General features: G+C 41.3%; 1 protein-coding gene across 1 annotated transcript; it reads right to left on the bottom strand.

Moving 5' to 3' along the window:
- Positions 1-11,935: 11,935 nt before the first annotated feature.
- On the bottom strand, positions 11,936-12,553 carry LOC125679972 (craniofacial development protein 2-like). The gene has a single exon (XM_048919421.1). The coding sequence runs from the start codon at positions 12,551-12,553 to the stop codon at positions 11,936-11,938; it is 618 nt and encodes a 205-aa protein (XP_048775378.1).
- Between the last annotated feature and the right edge of the window lie 450 nt (positions 12,554-13,003).

Raw genomic sequence — 13,003 nt, 5'->3', positions numbered from 1 at the left:
CCATGCCCGGAACACCCATGAAAATGCACAGCCAACCTACAACTACAGGATCCCATAGGGAGGGAGGACAAGACAACAGAGGAAATCTGCCGGGAATTTCTCAACGATCAAGAGCCCACACTAATCAGCCACTTCACCACAGACGGGGATAGTGCTGCTTTCCGGGGCGTCGAGGGGGGCATGGCCGAGTCTGGTCAAGTGGTAGAATCCTTGAGGGACACCCGTCACCTAGCCCAGTCCCAGAAAAAAAGCAGTTGACAATGCCAAGTTCAGCGAGGGAATGTTTCCTGGACGTACAACTGCCCAAAAACTGGCCGTCAAAAGAAAATTCTCGGTGGACTTCATGAAGAGATGCACCGCAGAATACAACGTAGCAGTCAAGAAGTTCCGAGGTGACGCAGGAAAACTGGTCAACACCCTGAGTTATGCCACGGATGCCATAATACACTGCTACTCGGGCAGATGTGGCAAGACATGTGCCGAACACTCTCTCGTCTGTGGCGGCACACCCGAAAAACACTGGGGGCAAAGACTACCTCCCAACCCATGCCAGAACACTTAACCCGACTGATGACGATGAGGAAACCTTACGCCAGCTCATAAACTTCCGATTCAGCCGGACAACACTGATAGCCACCAGATACGGGACCAACACTCAGAAGTCTGAGGGACTACATCGCGGGTATTCAAAATCCAACCCAAAGAATGTTACCTGTTCTCGGAACTTTGAGCTTCAGATCTTCTTTATACACCGGATGAACCATGGACCCGGAAAATTGACTGTCCTCAAGTGTGCTGCACTCGGTTCATCAATTCCTGAAGGCACTCGTCTTACGCGGCAACTGAAAAGAAAGCAAAAGTTGTACGAACACAGCAAACAGAGGAAAAGATCTATCGTACCAGGAGACAAGTCCTTGTGAGAGAAAAATTCGATCTATATTTCCAGAGAGGGACCGATACTCAAACAGGGTATCTGAAGGGCATGAGTGATCCCCCCTTACCGCAATGTAGCCCAAGGACAAGTAATGAACACTCCTACAGTGAGCAGGGGAAAAAATAGTATCGGGTGAAATTTGACTTACCTCGATTTAACTTTCAAAAAGACAATCTGGATATCCCGGGTGCTTCAGGCAGACTTTAGGTACTAAATGTGTACATGTTTGCCTTTCGTTATTTATGTGTGGTGCTTCTAAACTTAAATGAAGTGGATTAATGCAAAGACTGTTGTGACATATGTGTGATACATGTTTATTATGTGGAATGTGTAATGCATTTGTATGTAACATGTACAATAGCCTGTGTGCCAATAAAACTTTACGTGTACCCTCTGGAAATGTTATTTTAACTCTGCCATTGATATTCCCCCTACCCCGTCTGTTTGTAGGCAAGTTAACATCATAAAAATTACACCCCATTGACCCTACCCCTATCTACCTTCTCTAATAAAACTGCTAAGTTCTCTTCTCGCCACGTGACATCCATTGTTTTGTTTTTTTAAATATGTCTATGTAATTACCCAGACTCCCCATCTCGATTTTAAAAAAGTACACCAAACACGTGTATATGTAAACATTTACCTCCCGGATTGCCTCGCTGCAGGTTGCACCACTCTATTAATTTTGCCTATATGTTCTTACCAAAATTACTCACCTTTGACCTGACCCTGCTTCCTTAAAGTAAACTTTTCAGAAGTTGTACTTTCACATCATGTAGTACAGTTCTTAATGAGCATTTTCATACCAAAAAATACATGCCCATCCAGCAAGGCGTGAGAGTTTGTTTACATCGAAGTCAAGCACGGGCAAAATCAGCTGTTCAAAAGCCAAATCACCCACCTCTACAACAAAAATTCCAAAAAATATTTAAATCCTTCTTTCATGGTTTTTACTCACAAAATTTCAAACACTATACTTGAATTTACATCTCACAAAAAATTGGAGAGCCTACCTCATAAGGAAAGTCCCATAAAACATGCAAATTTCCAGGAATTATTTTCTTTCGGCCATGATTCGTGAACCTCCACATAAATAGAGTGATGCAACCTGCAAACACGTGTGAAAATTCATCTGTACATAGGGGAATATAGAAGTAAGATACTCAATAATAGATAGCAACAAGTCAATTCCTTAATCATAAGAGAACTATTGATAACGTATGACATTTGTATAACAATAATACCACCAAAAAAAAAATATATAAATAAATGAATAAACAAACGATACGGGGTGAAATCCTTACAGTATGTTTAAATGTTCAATGTCTTAATGTCTGTTTAAATTTTGTGCGAGTGTTTTATGTGTTGTGAGAGTTTGTTTTTTAATTATAGTTTTTTTTTCCTTACACAATAAAAATTGAGTAAGAACTCTGACCAACAATATGTTTTATGTTGGTTGGACCCTACGACATATTGGCTGATTGACTTCTCTGCCTAATATCAGCATATTTGGCGTAAAACCAGTGCTACGATTAACACAGGATCTAAGAGCACCAGCTATTAGGGGAATGCACCCATCCCAATCTCCTGGTGTTTTTGAAATAAAACATCTAACTGCATCCATTAGAGTCCTGTTAAAACGTTCTACTGATAGTCTGTAAAGAGTTGTTTTTGTTTTATGAATTTTTAGTAACTCGCAGATCTTGGTAAATAATTGGCTGGTAAAATTTGTCCCTTGATCTGTGAATATCTGCAATGGATAACCGAATTTTGTAAACTCATTGATTGCAACGCAAGCTGTTACCTCAGCTGACTGGAACGGTAAGGGAACACACTCAACCGACTTGGTGAATTGGTCGACCATCATCAAGATATACAGTACGCGTTTTCGTTTTAGTGAGTGGTAACAGCCCAAGAAAATCCATGTGCACTCTTTCCATTGGTACCCCTGCATGAAATTTAGTCATGCCACAACGCGCATGTCTTGTAGGTTTTTTGTTTCTGTTACAAACTGCGCATGAGGCAACGTAGTTTTGAACATCTGTTGACATGAAATACCAATAGAACCGCTTTTTAACTCTGTTCAAGGTTCTAGTTACCCCCTGGTGGCCAACGGCAGGAACATCATGACATAATTTCATGACTTCCGCTATCATGGTACTGGGGAGTACAAGAACCTTGTTATCTTCTTGTTGCTTCCATAGAAGTTCACTATTGTCCAGCGTGAATAGCTCTTTTTTGACCCAATACGCCTTGGCTGCTCTTGACAAAAGAAACAAGTCGTTATCTGGTTTCTCTCTGTTCACAATCCACTTGGTGATTACTTCTATATTTTTATCGTCACATTCAGCTGATTTGATGTCATCACAGGAATGACTCTGCATCCACGACAGCAAGTCAACTAGACGAACTTTGATCTTCTTACCACACCAAGTCATTTTTTTGCACCGAAACTTTGTTTACTTCAGTAAGAGGAACAACATTATCCACATCATACAAAGATTCACCCCAGTTATTATAAGCGCGATGACAATAGTTGCAACATCCACAAGCCAAGTCACTAATACTGAAATCTCTTTTGTAGATTGGGCAATCATCGTCATACACAAGACTGGATAACGCGTCTGCATTTACATGGTCTTTTCCTTTCCTATGCTTAATTGTGAAGTTGTATTGACTGAGTTCCTCCATCCAACGTGCCAACTGGCCTTCAGGGTAACGAAAATTTAATAGCAATTGAAGACTGCTGTGGTCTGTACGTATGGTGAAAGGCCTACCCAGTAAATAGTAACGGTAATACCGTGTAAACACTACAACTGCAAGTAGCTCCTTTCGAGTGGTACAATATCTTCGTTGCTCAGAGAGGAGAGTAAAACTGGCATAGGAACTGGTCCTCTCTTGGCCATTTTGGATTTGGATTAATTCTGCTCTTATGGCCAAGTCTGATGCATCAGTGTCCAAAATGAAATGTCCATCTTTGGTTGGTAGTGTAAGAACAGGGACCAGTGAGGGCGAGTTTTACTTTTTCCAAAGCAGACTGTTGCTCTTCACCCCAGTGGAACCTATTCTTGCCTGTAACTGCATACAAAGTCGTTTTTGCAAAATCCTTGATGAAATTTCGGTGGTAATTCGCAAAACCGTTCCACATCCTTTGTACACCTTGGCACTGGTCATTTGGTTATTGTCTCTATATAGTTCGGCCCGACACCCAACGATGGATGCCTACTGTACGACCTAAGAATTACACCTCTTTTCGGAACAGGATCCACTTTTTAGTTTTCAATTTGAGACCGTAAGATCTAAATCTGTCTAGTACATCCATGATGTTGTCTAGATGTTCCATAACGTTTTTTCCCAACACAAAGCCAAAACAATTTTCCAATGTAATCCTTTCAACACCAGGTTCATAACTCTGGAATAAGTGCTTTGGGCATTACAAAGTCCAAATCTCATCCGTTTGAATTGGAAGCTGCCGTACTTAGTAATAAACGCAGTTTTCTCTTTATCTGCACCTTTGATTTTTACTTGGAGGTTTGCCCAATTGGCATCCAATTTTGAGAACCATATATTCCCCGTTAGTGTGTCTAAGCATTCATCCACCAAGGCAAAGGAAATACATCTTTCTTGGTGACAGCGTTAAGTGATCGATAATCTACACACCAACGGGATGTGCCATCTTTTTTTCTTACTAATACAGGCGCCGAAGCCCATTCAGATGTAGAGGATTCAATGACATCAGCTCCGAGCAACTTGTTGAGATGTTTCTCCTCATCAGCAAAGCATGCAGGTGTTCTCCTTAGGTGCTGTTTGATTGGCCTGGACTTACCAGTGTCAATGGATTGTTCAATGGAGGTGACACTCCCAAGGTCAAACTCATCTTTTGCAAAAACATCTACATAAGAGCTCAAAACATCTTGCAGGCGGGTTTTCTCGGTTGATGACAAGTACTCTTCTGATCGTGCCAACAAATCCTATAAATGCTCGGGTAACTCAAGGATGTTATTGGTTTTTGTGGTAGATACTTTTTGGACCTTTATTTTCTCTGCATCCTTTTCCAGAATCTCACACACCTCATAGGCGACCCCTACCACTTGCTCTTGCTTAAGGTAAACATGGTTTTCAGACATATTGACAATGCAGAACAAAGGAGTAGACCCCTGGGTGTGAAGAGTTCTGGGGGATAAGCAATCGTTGACCTCTATTGGTTCGATAACGTAATCATTCAATGAAATACTCACGCTACATGGGACTCGCAGTACTGATCCTGGTGACACCTTAGTATTTTTAAGATCAGTGACCTGTGCCACCTTCAATTCAGTAGTACATACCTCAGACCGGGCATTCATTGCTATATACTCACGACCAATCTCGAGATTACCTTTATTCATGTTGACTACAGCCTGGTGTTTCTGTAGAAAATCAAGCCCCAAGAGTATACCATCGTCAATTGGTGCCACGTATATTTCATTTTCGGTAAAAAAATTGTAACCATATTGAAATACTCATCGGCCCAGCTTTAAAACCTTTCATATTGAGATAACGTCCAGCTGTATGTAACTTAACTTCTATTTCATACTGAGATAACGTCCAGCTGTATGTAACTTAACTTCTATTTCATATTGAGATAACGTCCAGCTGTATGTAACTTAACTTCTATTTCATACTGAGATAACGTCCAGCTGTATGTAACTTAACTTCTTTAAGGATTGACGGTTGTTTACTAAGAGACTGATATAATTTATCAGATATAATAGTTAACTGAGCTGCAGTATCAATTACTGCTGCAACAGATTTTCCATTAATACCTGAATTAACCTCAATGTTGGACGCTGATCTCATCTTTCTAATGTATAAATTGTCGGACGGTTCAGTATTGCGTTGTGCAAGGTCAGGCTCTGTTGGGATCAAAGGTTGGCCCGACCCCTTCTCGTTTCCCTCAATTTTGGGGTCAAGAATGTCAAAATTATTGCCGGCTTATTTACAGTGTTCAGGCTTGGGCATTCACTCTTATAGTGGCACACACCTCCACACTGAAAACATGCGCGTCCATGAGGTGATGGTAACCTTGAAGATACCCTTCTTGTTTTGGTACGTGATGGATTGCGGCTGAAGGATCGTTCACGAACAAGTGCTTCCATATTTTTTTTTTATCCTTTTCTCTAACCCTGATGTCAGAGACCCTATAATTATGATCCTCCAACTTAGCAATCCTTTGAGACATATCCACCTTGGCAGACTGAATTTGAGGAACATCCTCATAATTATCCGCCTCTTCGTCACAAGTGAGCACTTCCCTCACCTCCTTCCTGTTTCTGCCATAGATAGCCTGATGATTGTATTGAAAACTTTTCAAGTGGTCAATTGTTTCCTCTATGTTGATAGGATGTTGGTTGATGGTATACTGGCCAGCATCCTTATCAGAGCAACCATGACATATTCGCTTAATAGACTGCTTAAGCATATACATGTAGTCCTCATGGAGACCCTCAAAAGCTCGATCAGCCCACTCCGTCGTACTTTCTCCAGTACTCTGAACAATGGCTCCAAGCTTAAGCTGTGCCGTTTTGGTATTTCCTTATACCCAAAACGCTTTTCCATTTTTTGCATTAATTGAATAAAACCAATGTCTACATGTTGCGTGACAATTCTGGCAAAGTAGTCACCGGCTTTACCCTCTAGACGCCACCCCAAGTAATCCTTGGACTCCTGAGGCCTTGACTTAAGCAAAACGAGTAAACTTTTGCTGGAATGCTTTCCAGGAGTCTGTGCCATCATACCTCAAAGTCTTGGGTAATGAATCTAAGCTATCTTGTCTTTGTGGTGCTTGAGGTACTAATTGGGGTTGTTGTAATTGTGGATGTTGTTGGGGTTGAGGTGGTTGATGCTGTGGTTGGTGTGATAGCTGTTGGGATAACTGTGGCTATTGTTGAGGTGGTTGGTGTGGTAACTGTTGTGGTAGTTGAGATGGTGGTTGCACTACTAGATGCATACTTGGATTTTGAGTGTGATGCATTTGTGTATTTGATACATAGGGTTGGTATGTCTGATGAGATACACCCATTGGCTTATTTTGAGGACATGAGAGTGATTCCTGTACGACTAACGGTAATACACCGCCAATCGGCCTTGGAACTCCCATTGGCACAGAATGCGATGGGTTCGAAACATGAACATTCAACGGTCAATGGTCAAGGCTCAAACTGGACAAAGGAATATACTGTCTGTCTATGTCTTGAGAACCCGTTGATCGACACAATTCGACAGACATCGGGCTTGGTGTGCTGGTGCATCTGGGGGGGGGGGGGGGGGGGGAGGGGGCGGCGGATCGCACCATCGATTTCGGGGCCAAAGGTCTAGGGTCATACTGACCCCCCCCCCCTTGCTTGACAGACATCAAACTATCCTAAGATAGATGACCCTTGTTGAGCGCCATACTGGACATAGGAAAATGCTGTAATCTCCTTATCTTGAGAACCCTTTGCTTAACATACATTACACTTGGTTCACTGTTACATTCTTCGTAGTAGACAACACCTTTCCAATTTTGAGGTCAAGGGTCATACTGGAAGTAGGAATGTACTGTCCGGTCAATATCCCCAGAACCTCCTTTGCTTGACAGCCATCAAACTTTATACACTGACCAGTACATTCTAAGGAGTAGATTACACCTATTGATTTTAACTGGACATAGGAATATATTGTCCATTCGATATCTCGAGAACACTGCTTGATATACATCAACTTGGTACACTGGTACATATTTAACGGGCATGGACACGTTTGAGCCGAACATTTTATTTTTCTAGTTTTGTTGTTTACAATACTTGACTGGGGTGTTTCTGGTGGTCAGCCAAGGTTTGAATATCAATCAAGTTACAAGTGAGATGCAGCAATCACAGTTCTTTGTTATGTAAGCGGGGCTCGTGCCATGTTAGATTCCTTAATAGAAAATAGCTATAGCATGTTTAAAACAAAATAAGTTGTGCTAAACACTAGAAACTATTGAATTGTGTTCAGAATTAATTTGTACATTGAAACATTTGCTTTAAACGAACGTATAGTAGTATATTTAACATATGTAAACAAGGTCATGGCGCGGGCCTTGTTTGCATGACAATAAGTTGTGAGCTCTGTATCTCCCATACACCTCGACAACTGATATTCGAATTTCTGCTAATCGTTAGAAGTGTATTGGTTGAGCATTCTAGGCATTGGGACTGGAGAAATAAAATTTGAAAATTTTCGGCTCAAATCGTGTCCATCCCCTTTAAGAAGTAGATGACCACTACTGATTTTTTGGTCAAGTTCAAGGGTCATTCTGGCTACAGGAACATCTGTCTGTTCATATCTGAGAGCTCCTATGCTTAACATACATCAAACTTCACACACTGCTACATTCTAAGAAGTAGATTACACCTATTGATTGTGAGATCAAATGTCAATGTCAAACTGAACATAGAAATATATTTTTCATTCAACATCTTGAGAACCCTATGTTTGTCAGACATCAGACTTGGTGTATTGGCGCATCATGGGGATTAGATGCCCCCTATAATATCATATGGTTAAGGGTCAAATTAACATGGTAATATATCGTTTGGTATGTTTTGGGCATCATTTGCTTGATTGACACCAATCTTGGTACACCGGTACATCAGAATTAGTATATGACCCCAAATTGTTTTTAGGTCGCTTGATGAAGTCCACCCTGGGGGGGTGGGGGGGGGGGTGGGTGTCTGCTCGGTGTCTGGAATTGGTTTGCCACTGCTGTCGGTTAGATCATGCGTGTTTATTTCCCCCTTTCAATTTTGCACCATGGGGGCATATATGTTTTACAAACATTTCTTGTTCAAGTGTTTTCTGGGAAATGTCCAACCAAAGCACCAGACTTGCACATATATATCAGGGACATACGCATCGCAGCAAACCTTTCACCCGGTCGGTTCAGATACCAGGAACAGTTAAAACTTTCAATGGCTAATAATCTAAATATCCTCCGGGGTCGGATATATACGAGCTCTTGTTACTGAATGTCGCCAATACCTTCTCTCAGAGCAGTCCTATCTCGGGGCAGATCCAGTCTGATTACCAATAAAATACCACCAAATTAGGTCAACAAACAGGGTTGATCCACAACCACTTGCCAAATATATTATATTCAATCAAGGTAAACTTGTAATTTCCCCTCTTTTTGCAGTTTCAAACACCCATGCAAACAATGTGGCGGACACCATCCTGCCCATGAATGCAAAAATCTCAGAAAGTAATTTCTTGGCCAAGACCCCAGTTATTCCCTACCAGTTGGGAATTTATTATAAAAATAAGTTTAAAAACCAGGGCACCAGAATGTAATTCCCCATGCCATATTTTCATACGGTGATGATTCAGGTTATACCAATCAAAGAAAATCGGGTGGTATCGGGTTTTGCCATGGTTATAACCTGTTTTCCCTACAGTGAAATGGACTGGGCTAATGCTATATATACAGCGATCGACCGCAGATCAGTCAGTCTGATCTCCGCAGCTGTGCAGAGAAGTGCACAAAAGAGAAGCTCAATAACCTGATCCTTTGTAAGTAAAAGGCTACGTTCCTTCCTTATCCTCTTCATCCCCGGTGGGACATAAGGCACCAACAAGCTTCCTCCATTTGTCCCTGTCCTTTGCCAAGTGCTGAGCCTGCCCCCAGGTGTAACCTTCCTCTTGAAGTTCCGCTTGGATGGTTCTCCTCCAGGTGGTTCGAGGTCTTCCTGGCTTTCGTTTCCCTGGTGGTGTCCAGTGCAAGGCAGTTTTTGGAATCTTCTCACTGGGCATTCTCAGAACATGACCTAGCCATCTAAAGCGCCGCTGTTTTATCTGTGTTGAGATACTACTACATTTGCTAATATTGAACAAGTTCTTGTTTGTTATCTTGTTAGGCCAGTATATTCGATGAATTTTTCTGAGGCAGCTGTTATGGAATGCCTCTATCCTCTGTATGTCGCTCTGTATTATTCTCCAGCATTCCGAGCCGTAAAGGAGGACTGATTTCACGTTGCTGTTAAACAACTTCAGCTTGGTGTTTATGCTGAAGTTTTGTGACTTCCAGATTGGCTGAAGTCTGTGAAAGGCTGTACGGGCTTTTGATATTCTTGATTGTATGTCTGTTTTTGCTCCATTGTCATTGCTGATTACACTGCCAAGATATGTAAAATCTTCTACATTTACAATTGGATGGTTATTGATGGTAATTGGATCTGTGATTTTCTGGTTTACCACCATCACTTGTTTTTGCTATGTTGATGTTTAGTCCGGTCTTTTGGGCATATGAATTTAAGATGTTTGTTTTTTCTTGTAGTTGTCTCTGGGTTGTTGATATTTCTGCTAGGTCATCAGCAAAATCAAGGTCTTCTAATTGTTTAAACATTGTCCACTGTATTCCATTTCTAACAGATGTTGTGTTTCTCTGTATCCAATCTATTACCATCAAGAATAGTATGGGTGATAGAATACATCCTTGACGGACACCAGATTTTACTTCGAATGGATCAGAAATGTTGTTTTCTAATATGATGTTGCATTCAAAATTTTGATAGAAGCATTTTATGAGAGTGATAAGTTTCGTTGGTATACCATATGCTGTCAATATTTCCCAAAGTGTGTCTCGGTGGACGATATCGAAGGCTCTCTTAAAGTCTATAAAGTTTATGAATAAAGGTGTGTTCCATTCAATGCATTGTTCGATTATATTTCGAAGAGCAAATATTTGGTCAATACAACCTCTGCCTTTTCTGAAACCAGCCTGTTCTTCCCTTAGCTTCCGATCAATGGCTGTATCGATTCGGTTGAGAAAGATCTTGCAGAATACTTTGCTAGGTACAGAGAGTAGAGTGATTCCTCTCCAGTTGTCACAGCAGAGTAGGTCTCCTTTCTTTGGAAGCAGTACAATAAGGCCTTTATTCCAATCTGATGGTATAGTCTCTTTGTCCCAGATGTTTTTAAAGAGTTGATGTAGAACTTTTGCTGTTAAATTAGTATCAGATTTTAATAACTCGGCAGGGATGGCATCGATTCCAGCTGCTTTTCTGTTTTTCAATGATTTAATTGCTTTAATGATCTCTTCTAGTGTTGGTGGGCTTGTATCAATATTAATGTCCTCGGCAGTTGGTGTAATAGTGGCTTTTTCTGATGGATCAGGACAGTTAAGTACTTCTTTAAAATGTTCTACCCATCTCTTTGCTTGTTCTTCCTCTCTCGTCAGTGAGTTTCCTTGTTTGTCTTTTACTTGGCTTGTTTTTGAGGTCTTATCACCACAAAGCTGTTTGGTTATTTTGTAGACAGTACTCAGTTCACCGTGAGTGGCTGCTCTTTCTGCCTCTTCAGCAAGATCATCAGTGTATTTGCGTTTATCCTTTCTTGCACTTCTTTTTACCTCTCTGTCCTTTGTTTTGTAGTTCATCTGCAGCTGGTCTTGCAGTCTTGCTGATTTGGTGTTAAGAATTTTCTGTTTGATGCCCTTCCGTTCTTCTATCTTTTTCCATGTCTCTTCTGACAGCCATTCCTTGTTCTTCTTGGTCTGGAAACCAATTATTTTTTCTGCTGTCTCATTGTAAATTGATTTAATATTGTTCCAATGCTCTTCTATTGTATCTTCATTTTCCAATACACTGAACCTGTTCTTAAGTTCAAGGTTAAATGCTTTTCTAACTGTTGGAGAATTCAGTCGTGGAATGTCAAGTTTCCTCCGGTTGTTTGCTTGCTTTGGTGTTTTTCTGAGCTTTAGTTGTACAATTGCTCTCAGAAGGTAGTGATCACTGTTGACATCAGCACCTCTAATCACTCTGACATCCTGTAGTGATCTTCTCCATTTTCTGTTGATCATAAAATGGTCTATTTGATTAGTTGTTCTGCCATCTGGTGATTTCCAAGTAAGTTTGTGTATATCTAGATGTGGAAAGATGGTACCTCCAATGACTAAGTTGTTACTGAGGCAAAAATCTACCAATTGTTCTCCATTTTCATTTCTTATCCCACATCCATTTTTCCCATGATTTCTTCAACATTGGTATTTTCGGATCCTACTTTGGCATTCATATCGCCTGTTATTAAGACTAGGTCGTGTTGTGGCACTTTGGAGAAGATGTATTGGAGCTGCTCATAGAATTCGGCTTTTGTTTCCTCGTCAGCATCGTTAGTTGGTGCATAACACTGAATGATTGTTAGCTTACAGTATTTTGAATTAAATCTGGCTGTTATAATTGGTTCCCATTCCAGTAAAGTTTTTGTCACTTCTTCTTTCATAATAATTGCCACACCTCGTATATGATTACTCTGGTGTCCTGAGTATAGTATGGTGTGACCTGAGTTGAGTTTCATCCTCCCAGATCCAGTCCAGCGACACTCGCTTACGCCTAGAATATCAATGTCATATTGTTGCATAGTGTTGGTAACTTGTGCAGATTTTGACACCTCATACATAGTACGGACATTCCAGGCACCTAATTTGATCTTACTTTTCGGCCTAAGGAGACTTGGTTTCTTTCTACTAACTTCCCTAGTTAGGCTTTCATTAGCAGATGTCATACCGTCATGCTGGTCATGACTCAAGCCGTCCATTAGACTGTTAACAGAGTTTCTATACATGCTTGTTGACGTTTCTGTAACTTGGTTGATTTTTCTAGGGTGGGGTAGTTAGCCCAACGCCTAACCTCCTCTCTGGTGGACCGGGTTTTTCTTTTGGGGTTTCCTTCCCGTAGATGATTGCATTGACTGTGCTATCGGGTTGCATCTACCCGGATTTTCTGTCTGGGTTTCTTTCCCATAGCCTTTGGTTAACCAAAACCTTTCTACAAGGCAGTAGAACTATTTAACCCATAGCTGGGGACTAGGTTTGCAGGCACCAGGGCATATCCACACACCGGTGGGCCATGCATACCGTGCATTTAGGGGCCTAGTCTCCTCCAAGACCCTGTGGTTCAGCTTTGAGGTCATGCCCCAAAACCCATCTGCTACCTCGGGGAGGATCCCATATCTGGGTCACATAGGTCTTACTGTGGAGTGGCTATACCTGGCAGGTAAGACTGATGGATTTTG

Source organism: Ostrea edulis, chromosome 2, assembly GCF_947568905.1.
Source record: "Ostrea edulis chromosome 2, xbOstEdul1.1, whole genome shotgun sequence".
Lineage (NCBI taxonomy): Eukaryota > Metazoa > Mollusca > Bivalvia > Ostreida > Ostreidae > Ostrea > Ostrea edulis.
This window is presented reverse-complemented; position numbering and strand designations above follow the sequence as displayed.

Bases quoted from the DNA above. Each gene is read 5' to 3' on its own strand.
- LOC125679972 (XM_048919421.1), bottom strand. From the start codon at position 12,553: ATGTATAGAAACTCTGTTAACAGTCTAATGGACGGCTTGAGTCATGAC.